This window comes from Glandiceps talaboti, chromosome 9, assembly GCF_964340395.1.
Source record: "Glandiceps talaboti chromosome 9, keGlaTala1.1, whole genome shotgun sequence".
NCBI lineage: Eukaryota > Metazoa > Hemichordata > Enteropneusta > Spengelidae > Glandiceps > Glandiceps talaboti.
This window is the reverse complement of record NC_135557.1, coordinates 25,458,641-25,477,521: the sequence shown is the minus strand read 5'-3', so window position 1 is coordinate 25,477,521 and position 18,881 is coordinate 25,458,641. Positions and strand designations below refer to the sequence as shown.

Here is an 18,881-nt window from a genome sequence, read left to right as displayed (position 1 = left end):
TTATTTGTCCAAATAAATTCGGAAATTTGTTGAATGGTCGCCGCAGAGCAGCGCCCTAGTGCCCTAGTGATGAAGAAGCAGGAGGAAACCGGAGTGCCCGGGGAAAACCTGCGTTGTTAGGCAGGGTCAAACTGAGCATCACCCTTCTTACATGCAGACCTAGTTAAATTTTAAATCAAACCCAGCCAACACCAGGCGGGTTCGAACCCAGACTGCAGAGGTAAGAGGCGTACGAGCTAACCGCTCGGCCACCGACAACCCATTGGTCTGTTTGCTTAGAATCGATGTCTGTCCATCCAGCCGTCTAACTAGTTGTTGGACGTTCTGACCATTTACAATTACACAGTCCAACGTTGCAACAACAATCGTCAAACCTGCTTTTTGCCTGATTAAATCCAGTTGTGGCTAGTGTAGCTTTAAGACCCTGTGTTTGCCCTACCAGAGGTATTCAGTTTATATCTTATCTTATAACTGTCCATCGTCAACTATAAGCTTAGAGAAGGTAACTTACTTAGACCACCATTGTATTCGTGTTGTACAAAGCATACATATCCACCACTATACGATACCAGTTGACTTTCACCCCTCTCGATTGGTGTTAACTCACAAAAGAGTATTGCTTATTTTACGAAATACAAGGGTTCACATATCATTCATAGTCACTGATTTCAACATAAGACACCGAACGATCGCTTTCAGAAATTCAAAAAAAAAATGTCTCGATGATTGTGACATTGCTAATACTAGTATTGAGTAACTCTAGATCTCAAACCATTTGTCCGCGGGAAAGACGGTTTTATTTCTTACGCCACAAGGTAAAACATGGTAAGATTAGATTTGTAAGGTAATTTTGTGTCAGAATCGTTTTATAATATGGTTATGTGGATATAAATAGGAATAGAACTGACATAGACCTGAAGGCATTGACACTATGATAACGAAAACACTTCTAATACTAGTGTATTATTTTACTTAGACTATTTGTTGTGACATTTAGCCATGACTATACTATATACTCTAGTATTATGAAAAAGCATGTGTAAATGTTCAGTCCACGTTCCTAAACTTAACTTCATTAGAACATTTTTGATTGGGAACCGGGCTGGTGGGGGTGTTAATTAAGCAATTCACGTGCGAACTTCACTACCCACCCCCGAACCCTGATGGCGATGTGTTACCAACTTTCGAGATTTTCAAATTTAGATAACAAGTCATGACTTAAGAAAACTTTGATATTTGACCCAAAAGTATGCAAGAGTAAACACTGGTGGATATCTCGCGAAAGCTTAGGTGAACTATTAGCATTTCTGTGTGAAAAAAATAAAATGAAATTAATAAAGATAGACAATTCTAGTTAGATATGTCTTTATTTTAAAATAATGGAAATAGCTTGGGTTAAACATGGCAAAGCATCTAGAGAAATAATATTTTTTTAACGCTGATGTTTTAAAAATCAGGTCCGCACAGCTCAAAACCTCGCTTTTCAGTGTTCAGGAATCACCTTCTCAGCACAAAACCCCGCGTATCAATGTTCTGGAACCAGCTTCTCAAAGCTCAAAGTCTAGCGTTTCAATGTATGTAACAATAAAATAAAGGATTGCAATGTGGTAACATATAATAGGTGTATTGACATAATATAATTTAGCAAAATTATGAAGATATTGCCTTTGAAATTCTTTAATAGAAACTAAATATCTTTTGAAGAACAATTATAAGCTTACTGATTTTTCCACATTCACAGACTAGTTACGTCAATATTAATAACTTCTAACACATAACGGTATCTATGGAAGTTTTATGGTTATCCATTTAAATGAAACATGCACAGAATTACATATGGAACTAAACACATTGCCGAGTAAAAGCAAGGTCATTCCAATCTCTTATTTTCATGTATGGATGAATATACAAGTGCTACAGAAGTGCATATGGAACTAAACACATTGCCGAGTAAAAGCAGAGTCATTCCAATCTCTGATTTTCATGTATGGATGAATATACAAGAACTACGTTCAATTTGTCAAGATTTCATAATCAGTAAAAGATGCAGAATGTTTGGATAACTTGTAGATCGAATTATACTCTGTTATAATCAAGATACTTTTCCATTAACATTTAATGTTTACCCTTAGCTTACGTTTCAAACACACGAGTGTAGAAAGATTAATTCAAATCATAGCTAAGAACGTTAGATACATTTTGATGCAGTGCACGATCTATAGGGTCAAATTGCTTTATATATATATATATATATATAATATATATATAGGCGAATAAAAATATCGTGCACATTCTCTGTTCTGCAGCTGTATATATGAGCTTCTGTACCTTATAGCTACACTAGCTACATTTCTATTAATTCAACACCGCCGCAACTGTATCCCTTTGAAAGACTCGTCTGAAGACATCGTATGTGCAAATTAACATCCCAAAGGAACGTGGGCAATGATGTGGAAATTATCGTTGAGGGCGCTGTGAAATACAAATCCTTGTGTATAAATGATGCGAGTCAATAAGTTCCTTGCTTGTTGCGAATCTGGCATTACTATATCTCGATATGATGAACGACCTGGACAAACTGTTCCTTCCAAACGCTAGTTCATGGCCAGATTATGAATCCAGTGGTACAGCAGATGGAGAGATCGTGTTACTGGTGACAATGTGTTTACTAATTTTCATCTTGTCTATACTGGGAAATCTGGGTGTCATCATTGTGTCTAAGAAATCACGTCAACTATCTTCAGATTTGAAAGTCTACCTGACGAGTCTTGCTGCTGCTGATATTTGTATGGCTGTTTTCTGTTTACCTTTCCAACTGCCAGCAATGGTTGTAAATAGATGGCTCTTTGGTGATGTAATGTGTCCCCTGGTAAAGTATGCTCAACAGGTAAATATGAAAAAACAAGATAAACGTTGTAAACTTGAGATATTTCCCAGGTGTTGAGAGAGTATACAATGTAACACGTTTGATATAAATTGATTGGTTTCTTTATAAATTTGTTCATTTTTCTATACTTAAATTGATTGCAGTAATATATAGTCGTTGCCATGTGGGAAAGTACGACTTATCAACATAGTACGATAGTTATAATCAGTCGGTGTAGGTAATTATAATAACTCATTGAAAAACTAACTAGTCCTGTGGGAATTCCTGTGCTGTCTTGTCATAAGATTAATGTACAAACATTACAATCTTAATTGCTTTATTGATCGCATAATAAACCTACTGGTTTTGCAATTTAATTTAGTGTGTACCAGCATGGCTGACTGATCGATCCCACGTTCTCTGAATACTACTTAAAGTGCTCTAGCTAGCTGAGCTAACGCGTCAACTGGTATATTCCGTGAGCCATCCTGTTGTATATATGTATATGTATATGTATATATATATATATATATATACGAAATAACAGTAGAATATAATTTTCTGTAGCAAAAATATATTATGCGTGTAATTTGTATATGTTTATATATATATATGAATTGCTCCTTTCGTTAAAATGTACTCTGTTGAGTGTAATTGTAATGTCTTTGACTGTTTTCGAGATAAGAATTACTTTTTTCTTTTTAAAAGAAATTCACCGATTTAGATCAATTTACAAATGTTGAAAGTCGAGAGATTAAAGTGGCTAAAATAACAGTAGAGACGATTTTTAAGAAATGAACAACCGTCAAGTTGAATGCAATGTGACGCTAACTATGAAGTAATCAACCAGTGTTCATTTGTTAAAATGTGACTTAATCAAACGAGGTAATTACTGGTAGAGATTTGAGTAGTGACACATGTATGCATGTAAAGACAAAGATATAAAAACAAACATACGTACACACACTATTTGCCCCCCCCTCCACCAAACACATAAACAAAGACGCTCAAGGGGTAAAAGTCACATACCATATGTGCTTCACATAATTGACTAATTTCAAGAAAAAAAACGAAAAAAAACTGTAGTCGTGATTGATTGAAATTTGAACAAACCTTTCCAAATCCCCACACAACTACGGGATATACAGTAATCCCATTCCTTATTCCTCGCAATCAAATATTGCAACTTGTATTTGATGCTGGCGAACCATAACGCTATAAAGGTTTTCTCCTCACGGGAAAGAAATTTTTTAATTTGAATCTGCTGAAATCATAACTATAATGATGTAAGAAAACAGATAATACGATTTGACAGTTTGAAACTTAAATAATTGTATAAATTTTACCGATTTCTCATCTCATATGGTCACTTTGACTTGATATTTCTCAAATATATAAACTTACCAATGTCTCATCTCAGATGGTCACTTTGACTTGATATTTCTCCAAATATATAAACTTTACCTATTTTTCATCTCATATGGTCACTTTGACTTGATATTTCTCCAAATATATAAACTTTCCAATGTCTCATCTCATATAGTCACTTTGACTTGATATTTCTCAAATATAAAAACTTACCAATGTCTCATCTCAGATGGTCACTTTGACTTGATATTTCTTAAATATATAAACTTTACCGATGTGTCATCTCATATGGTCACTTTGACTTGATATTTCTCCAAATATATAAACTTTCCAATGTCTCATTTCATATAGTCACTTTGACTTGATATTTCTCAAATACATAAATTTTCCAATGTCTCATCTCATATGGTCACTTTGACTTGATATTTCTCAAATATATAAACTTACCAATTTTTCATCTCATCTCATATATAAACTTACCAATGTCTTATCTAATATTGTCACTTTGACTTGATATTTCTCCAAATTACACAAAACAGGAAATATTTCAATTAATTGTAATTTTCTACTGTCAATATATCGTGATTTACAACAAGAATATGAAGAGAATAAAACACTTGAGTAGATCAGTGTTCTTTAAATACTGTCGTAACTTACTGTACAGCTGATTAAGACGATAAGAAACACAGCAATGTAGATAAGAAACACAGCCATGTAGATAAGAAACACAGCCATGTAGTTAAGAAACACAGCAATGTAGATAAGAAACACAGCAATGTAGATAAGAAACAACAATGTAGATAAGAAACACAGCCATGTAGATAAGAAACACATCAATGTAGATAAGAAACACAGCCATGTAGATAAGAAACACAGCAATGTAGATAAGAAACACAGCCATGTAGATAAGAAACAACAATGTAGATAAGAAACACAGCCATGTAGATAAGAAACACATCAATGTAGATAAGAAACACAGCAATGTAGATAAGAAACACAGCAATGTAGATAAGAAACACAGCAATGTAGATAAGAAACACATCAATGTAGATAAGAAACACAGCAATGTAGTTAAGAAACACAGCCATGTAGATAAGAAACACATCAATGTAGATAAGAAACACATCATTGTAGATAAGAAACACAGCCATGTAGATAAGAAACACGGCAATGTAGATAAGAAACACGTCAATGTAGATAAGAAACACAGCAATGTAGATAAGAAACACAGCAATGTAGATAAGAAACACAGCAATGTAGATAAGACACACAGCAATGTAGATAAGACACACAGCAATGTAGATAAGAAACACAGCAATGTAGATAAGAAACACAGCAATGTAGTTAAGAAACACAGCAATGTAGATAAGAAACACATCAATGTAGATAAGAAACATCAATGTAGATAAGAAACACAGCAATGTAGATAAGAAACACATCAATGTAGTTAAGAAACATCAATGTAGATAAGAAACACAGCAATGTAGATAATAAGAAACACATCAATGTAGATAAGAAACACAGCAATGTAGTTAAGAAACACAGCAATGTAGATAAGAAACACAGCAATGTAGTTAAGACACACAGCAATGTAGATAAGAAACACATCAATGTAGTTAAGACACACAGCAATGTAGATAAGAAACACAGCAATGTATATAAGAAACACAGCAATGTAGTTAAGAAACACAGCAATGTAGTTAAGACACACATCAATGTAGATAAGAAACACTGCAATGTAGATAAGAAACACATCAATGCAGATAAGAAACACAGCAATGTAGTTAAGAAACACATCAATGTAGATAAGAAACACATCAATGTATATAAGAAACACAGCAATGTAGTTAAGAAACACAGCAATGTAGTTAAGAAACACAGCAATGTAGATAAGAAACACAGCAATGCATATAAGAAACACAGCAATGTAGATAAGAAACACAGCCATGTAGTTAAGAAACACAGCAATGTAGATAAGAAACACAGCAATGTAGTTAAGAAACACATCAATGTATATAAGAAACACAGCCATGTAGTTAAGAAACACAGCAATGTAGATAAGAAACACAGCAATGTAGTTAAGAAACACATCAATGTATATAAGAAACACATCAATGTAGATAAGAAACACAGCAATGTATATAAGAAACACAGCAATGTAGATAAGACACACAGCAATGTAGATAAGAAACACAGCAATGTAGATAAGAAACACATCAATGTAGATAAGACACAGCAATGTAGATAAGACACACATCAATGTAGATAAGACACACATCAATGTAGATAAGAAACACAGCAATGTAGATAAGACACACATCAATGTAGCTAAGAAACACATCAATGTAGATAAGACACACATCAATGTAGTTAAGACACACATCAATGTAGATAAGAAACACATCAATGTAGTTAAGACACACATCAATGTAGATAAGACACACATCAATGTAGATAAGAAACACAGCAATGTAGATAAGACACACATCAATGTAGCTAAGAAACACATCAATGTAGATAAGAAACACAGCAATGTATATAAGAAACACAGCAATGTAGATAAGACACAGCAATGTAGTTAAGACACACATCAATGTAGATAAGAAACACATCAATGTAGATAAGAAACACAGCAATGTAGATAAGAAACACATCAATGTATATAAGAAACACAGCCATGTATATAAGACACACAGCAATGTAGTTAAGAAACACAGCAATGTAGATAAGAAACACATCAATGTAGATAAGAAACACAGCAATGTAGATAAGAAACACATCAATGTAGTTAAGAAACACAGCCATGTATATAAGACACACAGCAATGTAGTTAAGAAACACAGCAATGTAGATAAGAAACACATCAATGTATATAAGAAACACAGCAATGTATATAAGACACACATCAATGTAGATAAGAAACACATCAATGTATATAAGAAACACATCAATGTATATAAGACACACATCAATGTATATAAGAAACACATCAATGTAGATAAGAAACACAGCAATGTAGATAAGAAACACATCAATGTAGATAAGAAACACATCAATGTAGATAAGAAACACATCAATGTAGATAAGAAACACATCAATGTAGATAAGAAACACATCAATGTAGATAAGAAACACAGCAATGTAGATAAGAAACACATCAATGTATATAAGAAACACATCAATGTATATAAGAAACACAGCAATGTAGATAAGACACACAGCAATGTAGATAAGAAACACATCAATGTATATAAGAAACACAGCAATGTATATAAGACACACATCAATGTATATAAGAAACACATCAATGTAGATAAGAAACACAGCAATGTAGATAAGAAACACATCAATGTAGATAAGAAACACAGCAATGTAGATAAGAAACACAGCAATGTAGATAAGAAACACATCAATGTAGATAAGAAACACATCAATGTAGATAAGAAACACATCAATGTAGATAAGAAACACAGCAATGTAGATAAGAAACACATCAATGTATATAAGAAACACATCAATGTATATAAGAAACACAGCAATGTAGATAAGACACACAGCAATGTAGTTAAGAAACACATCAATGTAGATAAGACACACATCAATGTAGATAAGAAACACAGCCATGTAGATAAGAAACACAGCAATGTAGATAAGACACACATCAATGTAGATAAGAAACACAGCCATGTAGATAAGAAACACAGCAATGTAGATAAGAAACACATCAATGTATATAAGAAACACATCAATGTAGATAAGAAACACAGCAATGTAGATAAGAAACACATCAATGTAGATAAGAAACACATCAATGTAGATAAGAAACACATCAATGTAGATAAGAAACACAGCAATGTAGATAAGAAACACATCAATGTAGATAAGAAACACATCAATGTATATAAGAAACACAGCAATGTAGATAAGACACACAGCAATGTAGATAAGAAACACAGCAATGTAGATAAGAAACACATCAATGTAGATAAGAAACACAGCAATGTAGATAAGAAACACAGCAATGTAGTTAAGACACACATCAATGTAGATAAGAAACACAGCAATGATATAAGAAACACAGCAATGTAGATAAGAAACACATAATTGTAATTAATAAACAACAATGTACATAAACACAGCAATGTAGATATGAAACACATAATTGTAATTAATAAACAACAATGTAGATAAGAAACAGCAATGTAGTTAAGAAACACAGCAATGTAGATAAGAAACACAGCAATGTAGATAAGAAACACAGCAATGTAGATAAGAAACACAGCAATGTAGATAAGAAACACAGCAATGTAGATAAGAAACACAGCAATGTAGATAAGAAACACAGCAATGTAGTTAAGAAACACAGCAATGTAGATAAGACACACATCAATGTAGATAAGAAACACATCAATGTATATAAGAAACACAGCAATGTAGATAAGACACACAGCAATGTAGATAAGAAACACAGCAATGTAGATAAGAAACACATCAATGTAGATAAGAAACACAGCAATGTAGATAAGAAACACAGCAATGTAGTTAAGACACACATCAATGTAGATAAGAAACACAGCAATGATATAAGAAACACAGCAATGTAGATAAGAAACACATAATTGTAATTAATAAACAACAATGTACATAAACACAGCAATGTAGATATGAAACACATAATTGTAATTAATAAACAACAATGTAGATAAGAAACAGCAATGTAGTTAAGAAACACAGCAATGTAGATAAGAAACACAGCAATGTAGATAAGAAACACAGCAATGTAGATAAGAAACACAGCAATGTAGATAAGAAACACAGCAATGTAGATAAGAAACACATCAATGTAGATAAGAAACACAGCAATGTAATTAAGAAACACAGCAATGTACATAAACACAGCAATGTATATAAGACACACAGCAATGTAGATAAGAAACAACAATGTAGATAAGAAACACAGCAATGTAGTTAAGAAACAACAATGTAGATAAGAAACACAGCAATGTCGTTAAGAAACACAGCAATGTAGTTAGGAAACAACAATGTAGATGAAGAACAACAATGTAGATAAACACAGCAATGCAGATATGAAACAACAATGTAATTATTAATGCATGTGTCGATTGATCTTCATTCTAATTGGTGTCAGATTGCTCAAACACTTACTCACCTATATATGTCACATCGTAACACGTTGAATGTATGTCAATGATATATGATAATTTGGGACTTAATTAGTACTTGAAATCAAACCTCGTTCAACATGTACGTCCACACTATTATTTTCTTTCAATTGACGAAATCATGAAATGGCGTCCCTCATTGTATTAAAACATCTAGCTTATTTTTATTTGGTTTCTTACAAATGGTATTGAAGTAACCAACAGGTTATGTTTCAACCGATGTAGTAGTAAACACTTACCTTATCTTTAAATAGTGACTATGTTATCGGTAAAGTTTCAGTACATATTCGCTTAGATTGTTATCTAAGACCAAGTTATCGGGTAATTGATATATTGTCGGTTTATAGTGATGTACTATCCGGTATTTGATACAGTATCAATTAAATTTGATACGTTATCAGTGAATTCTCACTTCATTCTGTTAATGTATTATCGGCTAGTTACAACACTATCAGGTGTAGCATATAGCCTTGGATGTGTATCACTGATCACTGTTGAAATCAGAGAATGATGTGTTCAGTAAGGATAATTTGCAAAGCTAAATGTGCACGAACTGTATTCGTAAAGTCTGAGTCGTCTCGTTACATTAACCTCCTCGACGGTTGGTTTGTATGACTTTAACCATGGCATGCCACTTGCCCTATCTTGGTAATTCATTCCCACGTTGTCTTGGTATCTACATTAGTGTGTATCATTCACCTTGTGTATGAAATATTGTTTGTTGACTCTTCCCCTCTCCCTCCCTCCCTCTCTGTCTGTCTGTCTGTCTGTCTGTCTGTCTGTCTGTCTGTCTGTCTGTCTGTCTGTCTGTCTGTCTGTCTGTCTGTCCGTCCGTCCGTCCGTCCGTCCGTCCGTCCGTCCGTCCGTCCGTCCGTCCGACCGACCGCCCGCCCGCCCGCCCGCCCGCCCGACCGTCCGTCCGTCCGTCCGTTCGCTCTCTCTCTCTCTCTCTCTCTCTCTCTCTCTCTCTCTCTCTCTCTCTCTCTCTCTCTCTCTCTCTCTCTCTCTCTCTCTCTCTCTCTCTCTCTGTCTCTCTGTCTCTCTCTCCACTCCTACCCACGTACGCTTACACAAACACATCGTATCGAAAAATTAGGGACCGAGACTACGAGTGACCGAGATGTAGACACAGAGAGATAGACTAGACAGACAGGGTGACAGATAAATGCATTTAGATAGATAGATAGATAGATAGATAGATAGATAGATAGATAGATAGATAGATAGATAGATAGATAGGTAAGTATGGTAGGTGGGTTGGTAGGTAGGTAGATAGATAGATAGATAGATAGATAGATAGATAGACAGACAGACAGACAGATAGATAGATAGATAGATAGATAGATAGACAGACAGACAGACAGACAGACAGACAGACAGACAGACAGACAGATAGATAGATAGATAGAGATAAAGAGATAGGAATACAGAGAGGTGTGTGTGTGTGATAGTGATCAGAGACGTAGACCGTTTCATTTATCTAAGTGGTTTGACCTACTTTGATATTGTCTCATCCTTCCAGGCATACGGTAAGACAGTATGATACAGGAAAGGTTGTGTTAGGAAGCAAAAATCCAATGTCTGATTTGTGAAAACGTTATCGGCCTTAAAGTCATACAAGTGAGGAACTGGACGACAGTATTTGATAGATAATCCCGACTTTCAGTAATGCCATATCAAGGGTATGGTATCATTAATGGGCCTATATGCAATCACACATGGATGACACAGTCGTTATCAATGCTGTGACGCTAATCTTCGTGAGTTTTTGAAATAACATGATATTTAGTATTTTTGAAATAACAAGACATTTAGTATTTTTGAAATAACAAGACATTTAGTATTTTTGAAATAACAAGACATTTAGTAGAACACGCAGAATCTAAGGGGTTGGGGCTGAGTAGAAAATACAGATCCTAATTTTTTTTGCAGGCCCTTAAAACTTTAGTGCCCATGAAAATTATTCAAACAACATTCCCGAAATTGAATTCAATAGGTTTTGTAGCAACCTATCTCGCATAACACTATACATATTGGTTTTGAAGACGCATAACGTGTATACTATTATGGGATACAACCCGTGTACTGGAAATGTACAAGTTTACGGTTGACCAATGCACTACATTAAAGTACTCTAAGTGACCATGGATTTAGGACTGAGTACTTATTTTAGATTTTTAATTTGTAAAACAATTTTATCATTATAGCTTCCTACTTGAAAAATCACTATGATCAACATACGCTAAGTCCAAAAAATTGCAAAAGCACAATTCTTGAAACCATGAACAATATATTCTTCATAAAAGATATGTAAAATGTTTGATAGTGTACGTTCAATAACAACATTTTTAAACGTTTAAAAAAATACAGTCAGCGGAGCTATAGGAGTAGGTTGATGTCTGACCTTTGACCGTCGTCCCCCGTCCGTCCGTCCGTCCGTCCATCAACGTTTGTATTTCAATCTTCTTCTACACAACTAATGGGCCTATTGAGCTGAAATTTAGTGTGAAGGTGTCTGATTTGTTCAAGAGAATTTGGCCGGGTCGTAAATATGCAAATTAGGTCTAAAATAAGCCTTTTTGATAAAAATACTTTAAAAATCTTCTTCTCCGAAACTACTTGGCCCATTGAGCTGAAATTTGGTGTGATGGAGTCTTAAAATGCCAAGATCTAGTTTTGTCCAAGAGAATTTGACCAGGTCGTAAATATGCAAATTAGGTACCACAATATAATTTTTTGTAAAAATGCTTCATAAATCTTCTCCAAAACTACTGGCGCAATTGAGTTGAAATTTGTTGTGTGGATGTCTTTGGATGAACAAATATAAGTTTGTTCAGGACAAATTGACCGGGCTATTAATATGCAAATTAGGTCTAAAAATAGAATGTTTGGTAAAAATGCATTGAATTCTTCTCCAAAACTACTGAGCCAATTGAGTTGAAATTTGTTGTGTAGGTGTCTTGGGATAAGCAGATATAAGTTTGTTCAAGACGGGTTGATTGGGTCATTGCTATGCAAATTAGGTCTAAAAACAGAATGTTTGGTAAAAATGCATTGAATTCTTCTCCAAAACTACTGAGCCAATTGAGTTGAAATTTGTTGTGTAGGTGTCTTGGTATGATCAGATATAAGTGGATTGCAATATTAGGGCTAAAAATAGAACTTTTGTAAAATGGTGACTATAAACAAGGCTTTCTATGTGAAATGTGTTCTATAGTGTGTGTTATCATATGAAACCACTAACCACTTTATTTGCTACTTTGCTAAAACAAAACTTCATAGTGGAAGAGCTGAGCAACAGAACCACTTCTACACATTTTACAAGAAACAACAACAACAACAACAACAACAACAAAACAAAAACAAAAACAGCGGAGCTATTCTGACCAATAGGTCTCTTGTTGTATTTAGTTACAAACAGACTTAGTCAATATTGTTTTGTATTGATTTTCAAATGGTTTATTTTAAATTGAAGACTTAGACCCCTGGCAGTGTAGAGTGTTATTTGTACATACTATGCAGAATGGCGTAATTACAGGAGTTAGTATCCGATTACATTATAGAATTTCCAACAGTACAGCAATTCAAGGATGCCATTATTTCAATGCGATAACGTGTTTACATCTTACTGTTACACTAATAGACTGTAAGATTTGGATATATGTCGGTGTATTTTGTCGGTAATGGATTTGCCCAGTGGCTGAATAGTCTTTGACGAGAATTAGCATCGAAATAGAATTAGGTATACTTTTAACGATAAATGGAATGAGAAACACGTGATTGCATAATTAGAATGTGACGTGGGCCATATATTGTAAAGAAAAAATTATAAAAATATTACTCTTTTGGTATTTTTTTCAATACAACGGAAATCACAAAGCCTGAAACGAAATGTCACCTGGTTCGACAAAAATCTCACTAACATTGCCACAGTTTTTGTCTGGCCAGACAAAATATCTCGTTGATGTTGTAAATGATCTCTTCTGGCTCGACAAATATCTAATTAATATTTCCACATCTTATCGTCTGGCACAACAAGAACTGAACTACAATTGATACATTTTAGTCAATTGACTGTCTCAAAAATATCAAAGAACGCGCCAGCCCTTTGGTTTACCAGGTGGGACATTTGAATTTGGCGTTGATCTCCTAAGATAATGGTAGCTCACACAAAGAAAGTGTAACAATATCAGTATGTTTGTAACGCCAGACAATGGACGAAACACTGTTGGTAAGATTTTTGTCTAGCCAGCGGATAGAATGTAGCTTTGTTATGAGATTTTGTTGAGCCAGACGACGTTTTGTTTCAGGGTTTATGATTTCCGTTGTATCTCGGAATGCCGCTGGCGTCTCCGAGAAAACACACGCACCCGTTTCACGTGTCACATGTCACGTGGTATGAACACGTCATAGTACAGAATGGCGCCATATCATTGTGCGGTTCTGTTTTATCAAAGGAGATAATATTAACATAGCCTGATGAGATATGTTCCTAGCCCAGGGCAATTCTGACAAGCAACAGGTATACACCTTCTAAGGTTCCATGTAAACACATTCTCATTCAGAGTCTGTAGTTTAATAGTGACTGTAATGTCGGGGTCCTTAGCTTTTCTTTATCTATACATACTCACATTGTATCACAGAATATGGAACTTTTAGGGGCGAGATCATTAGCAATCGTCTGATTAGTAACTTGACCTAATTTAGTTTGTCATCATTCACCTTGATTTAGACACATAAACACATAATATAAGGTCATAAATTGTTTTCTTCTCAAGAAAGCCCAAAACGCCACAATATTGCTCTGTCGACATTACGAGGGATTTGAAAAGGGAAAGTCATCATTGCTATCTGATGAATAAATCATTGGCATAAACAGTCGTTTCCTATGCAAACAGTCAAGATGACGTCTCATAAAAATTGTACGGAATGCTAAAGAAACATATTCATATAATGTTAGAATGTTTGAAGAAATAGTTATTTCATCATTAAAATTAAATTGAATTCATGAATTAATAAAAGTCTCATAAAAATTGAGAGTCCTCCCCGGAACGTATAAACACAATTCTCCAGTGGATTCCTACGATATTCAATAACCATTTCTCAGGAAGTGAAATCGTGATGTGAATTATAATAACTGATCGAAATATTCATACCTTAGCTTTTGTAATCTACTGTAAAGATATGTACGTTCTTAAGTCGATGGCTAAAATGAGTTGGCTGAGGAATGCTAAAGATACATATTCCTATAATGTTAGAATGTTTGAAGAAATAGTTATTTCATCATTAAAATTAAATTGAATTCATGAATTAATAAAAGTTGTTTTTTAGTTATGAGTTTCACCAACATGAAATCAGCTTGTAGATAACGATGTTCTCTAGTAAGCAACGTAGAGTGGAGTGAAAAATAACCTAAAAATCGTCCATTATATACCATTTCTCTGTTTCATCTCCCGATAAATTAGTTTGATCTCATTTTATTTTGCCGACGTGAAAAAAGGATTAGTTTTCACTTTGCCAGTGTGAACTGTGTTCGTGTACAGTGCGTCATTGAGTCGGCACATTGAAAGGCTCCTTACTCTTAGGTTTGATGGCATATTAATGTACAAAAGAAAAGAAAAGATTAACACTGCATAGGTGTAAATGATAAGGATTCATTAGACTGTTCAATTAAAGATGTCACAATTTACAGTGTGTTACAAAGCCCTCCCAACCCTTTGTTTTCTATGAGGTGTGGATTACAATTATCTATGATGAAGCGCTGATAACAGTTCTTCGATTTCTGGCAGTTTTGTTTTGTTGTACATTTCCTGTCACACGCAAAAATTAATTAATTAGACCACATTCAAATCCTCAAAACGCGAAATAAATCGGTCGCAAATATAAAACGGTATACAGTATATACAATTGTGTAAACTATATGATCGTGAATATTGAATTCATTTTCTTGCCTTTCAGGTGTCAATAATGGCTAGTATTTATACACTTGTAGCAGTCAGTATTGATAGATATAGAGCCGTAATCAACCCATTACAACAACGTACTTCATCACCAAACAAAGGCTTCATTCCATGTATAATATGGGCAGCATCCCTGGTATGTTGTACAGGACAGCTTTTCTTGTGTCGTTCAGCACAAAGGCTCACGAATAACATCGATTTTGAAGTTGAGTGGTCGTGCGATAACATCCTTAGCAAGGAGTATGAGATTGCATACAGACTTATCTTCTTTACTATACTTTTTTGTCTACCGTTCATCGTTCTCTTGGTCACATATGGACGTATCGTTTGCAGAATAATGAATCACGAACACCCAGGAAGTCAAATTCTAAGCAGAGACAATAGCAATAGGCGTAAGAAAATAAAGGTATGTACAAATGTAACTTTCAATTTGTTTAATTTTCAAAAATCAATTTTCGTCAACGTATTTTAATTTAATTCTTACAAAATTACTTGCATTGTATTCCCCACATTTCAGGCCTAACTATTACTTCCATATAACTTTAATGATTATATCTTCAATATTTAATTTTACATTTGCTCTTCTGCTTGCAAATGATTTTGTATTTTTTTGCCAATGAAAGAATCGCAAAGTTAATTTGAATTCAACTCTGAAGATGACTGTGCCGTACTAATAGCATGAAAACACTAAGATAAAAGATGAATACTTGTTTTGTTGTTGCGACAACTGGAATAGATAACAGTGATTGTCTTATGGTACTAAAGAGATGAAATGTTAAAATGGCACATTTATTTATTAAACTGCTCACTTATGTGAAAATACAAAAACAAATTGATGAAACTATTCTGTAATGTTTATGTCGATGCATGCCTTCTATGACATTGCAATTAAAATATTTTGTTTTCTGGAATTGTTAAAGTGTTGGTTGCATAGTAAGGGAGTTCCTGTACATTCATATACGTACAATAAATTACGTCACGGGTTTGTTTATACGTTATACCCTAATACTAGGTTTGGATTCAGAAATCATTACATCCCCAAAACATATAAACTCAGTTTGTAGTTTAATATTATTCAATATTGAATCCTAAAAAGAGTCTTATTGATTACAGGTTATCCGTATGTTGTTAGTTGCTGTCTTGGCATTCTTTATCTGCTGGCTTCCTGTTCAGATATTTTCTCTCCTTGATCTCGTTTACGCACCGATTACCGAGGCTTCAAATCGACACATTGCTAACCGTGTCTTTACTGTGTGTACATGGTTAGCGATGACGCACAGTTCGTTGAACCCCATCATATATACATTCATGAATGGAAACTTTAGGGTGAGTCAACAAAAGCCTTATGAATACATTGCACATGTTAGCACCCTAAGTTATAAAGTATTGTGTTAAACCAATTTCCTGTCATTGCAACAGCTGTTGATGAATTCATTGGAGAAACAAGTTCTTTCTCAGCGACCCCTTTCAATTAGGTTATCAATTACATGTGTCCACTAAAGGCAATATTAGAATACCGAAAATTTTAATCGACATTTTGGCTTTTCAAGAAAACGTGACTAATAGAACATATGGCGAAAGTGATGTATATATTAAATCAGTCAGTTTTTCACGACATATTGATGTATCTTAAAGTAAAATGCTTGACTTGAACAGTCTTTAGAAGTCATTAACTCCCCTAGGGTTCGACCTCTGTATTCCAAAGAGTACACGAAAAAACATTCTAAGAATCAAAATGGCATTATCATTCGCTTGCTGTGACGTTGAAAAGCTGAAAAATAGGCATTTCAGAATAGGGGGTTTCCATGAAATAAAACATTTAGTCGTGACGATAAGAATAACACACAATATCATAATTATATGATTTGATTCTATGAAACTAGTTACTGAATTATGTATATGCAGTTATTAGTAAAGACTACACAAAACTAGTTACTGAATTATGTATATGCAGTTATTAGTAAAGACTACACAAAACTAGTTATTGAATGTATATGCAGTTATTAGTAAAGACTACACAAAACTAGTTATTGAATGTATATGCAGTTATTAGTAAAGACTATACAAAACTAGTCATTGAATTATGTATATGCAGTTATTAGTAAAGACTACACAAAACTAGTTATTGAATGTATATGCAGTTATTAGTAAAGACTACACAAAACTAGTTATTGAATGTATATGCAGTTATTAGTAAAGACTACACAAAACTAGTTATTGAATGTATATGCAGTTATTAGTAAAGACTACACAAAACTAGTTATTGAATGTATATGCAGTTATTAGTAAAGACTACACAAAACTAGTTATTGAATTATGTATATGCAGTTATTAGTAAAGACTACACAAAACTAGTCATTGAATTATGTATATGCAGTTATTAGTAAAGACTATACAAAACTAGTTATTGAATTATATATATGCAGTTATTAGTAAAGACTATACAAAACTAGTTATTGAATTATGTATATGCAGTTATTAGTAAAGACTACACAAAACTAGTCATTGAATTATGTATATGCAGTTATTAGTAAAGACTATACAAAACTAGTTATTGAATTATATATATGCAGTTATTAGTAAAGACTACACAAAACTAGTCATTGAATTATGTATATGCAGTTATTAGTAAAGACTACACAAAACTAGTCATTGAATTATGTATATGCAGTTATTAGTAAAGACTATACAAAACTAGTTATTGAATTATATATATGCAGTTATTAGTAAAGACTACACAAAACTAGTTATTGAATTATATATATGCAGTTATTAGTAAAGACTACACAAAACTAGTTATTGAATGTATATGCAGTTATTAGTAAAGACTACACAAAACTAGTCATTGAATTATGTATATGCAGTTATTAGTAAAGACTACACAAAACTAGTTATTGAATTATATATATGCAGTTATTAGTAAAGACTACACAAAACTAGTTATTGAATTATATATATGCAGTTATTAGTAAAGACTATACAAAACTAGTTATTGAATTATGTATATGCAGTTATTAGTAAAGACTATACAAAACTAGTTATTGAATTATATATATGCAGTTATTAGTAAAGACTACACAAAACTAGTTATTGAATTATATATATGCAGTTATTAGTAAAGACTATACAAAACTAGTTATTGAATTATATATATGCAGTTATTAGTAAAGACTACACAAAACTAGTTATTGAATGTATATGCAGTTATTAGTAAAGACTACACAAAACTAGTCATTGAATTATGTATATGCAGTTATTAGTAAAGACTACACAAAACTAGTTATTGAATTATATATATGCAGTTATTAGTAAAGACTACACAAAACTAGTTATTGAATTATATATATGCAGTTATTAGTAAAGACTATACAAAACTAGTTATTGAATGTATATGCAGTTATTAGTAAAGACTACACAAAACTAGTTATTGAATTATATATATGCAGTTATTAGTAAAGACTACACAAAACTAGTTATTGAATTATATATATGCAGTTATTAGTA

At 33.3% G+C, this 18,881-nt stretch overlaps 1 protein-coding gene across 1 annotated transcript; it reads left to right on the top strand.

Moving 5' to 3' along the window:
- The first annotated feature begins 2,557 nt into the window (after positions 1-2,557).
- On the top strand, positions 2,558-15,900 carry LOC144440033 (neuropeptide Y receptor type 6-like). The gene is made up of 3 exons (XM_078129261.1): positions 2,558-2,887; positions 15,376-15,513; positions 15,895-15,900. The coding sequence occupies exons 1-3, from the start codon at positions 2,558-2,560 to the stop codon at positions 15,898-15,900; spliced, it is 474 nt and encodes a 157-aa protein (XP_077985387.1).
- Positions 15,901-18,881: the final 2,981 nt, after the last annotated feature.

Bases quoted from the DNA above. Each gene is read 5' to 3' on its own strand.
- LOC144440033 (XM_078129261.1), top strand. From the start codon at position 2,558: ATGATGAACGACCTGGACAAACTGTTCCTTCCAAACGCTAGTTCATGG. The intron at 2,888-15,375 runs GTAAATATGAAA...CTTGCCTTTCAG, and splicing joins TGGTAAAGTATGCTCAACAG to GTGTCAATAATGGCTAGTAT.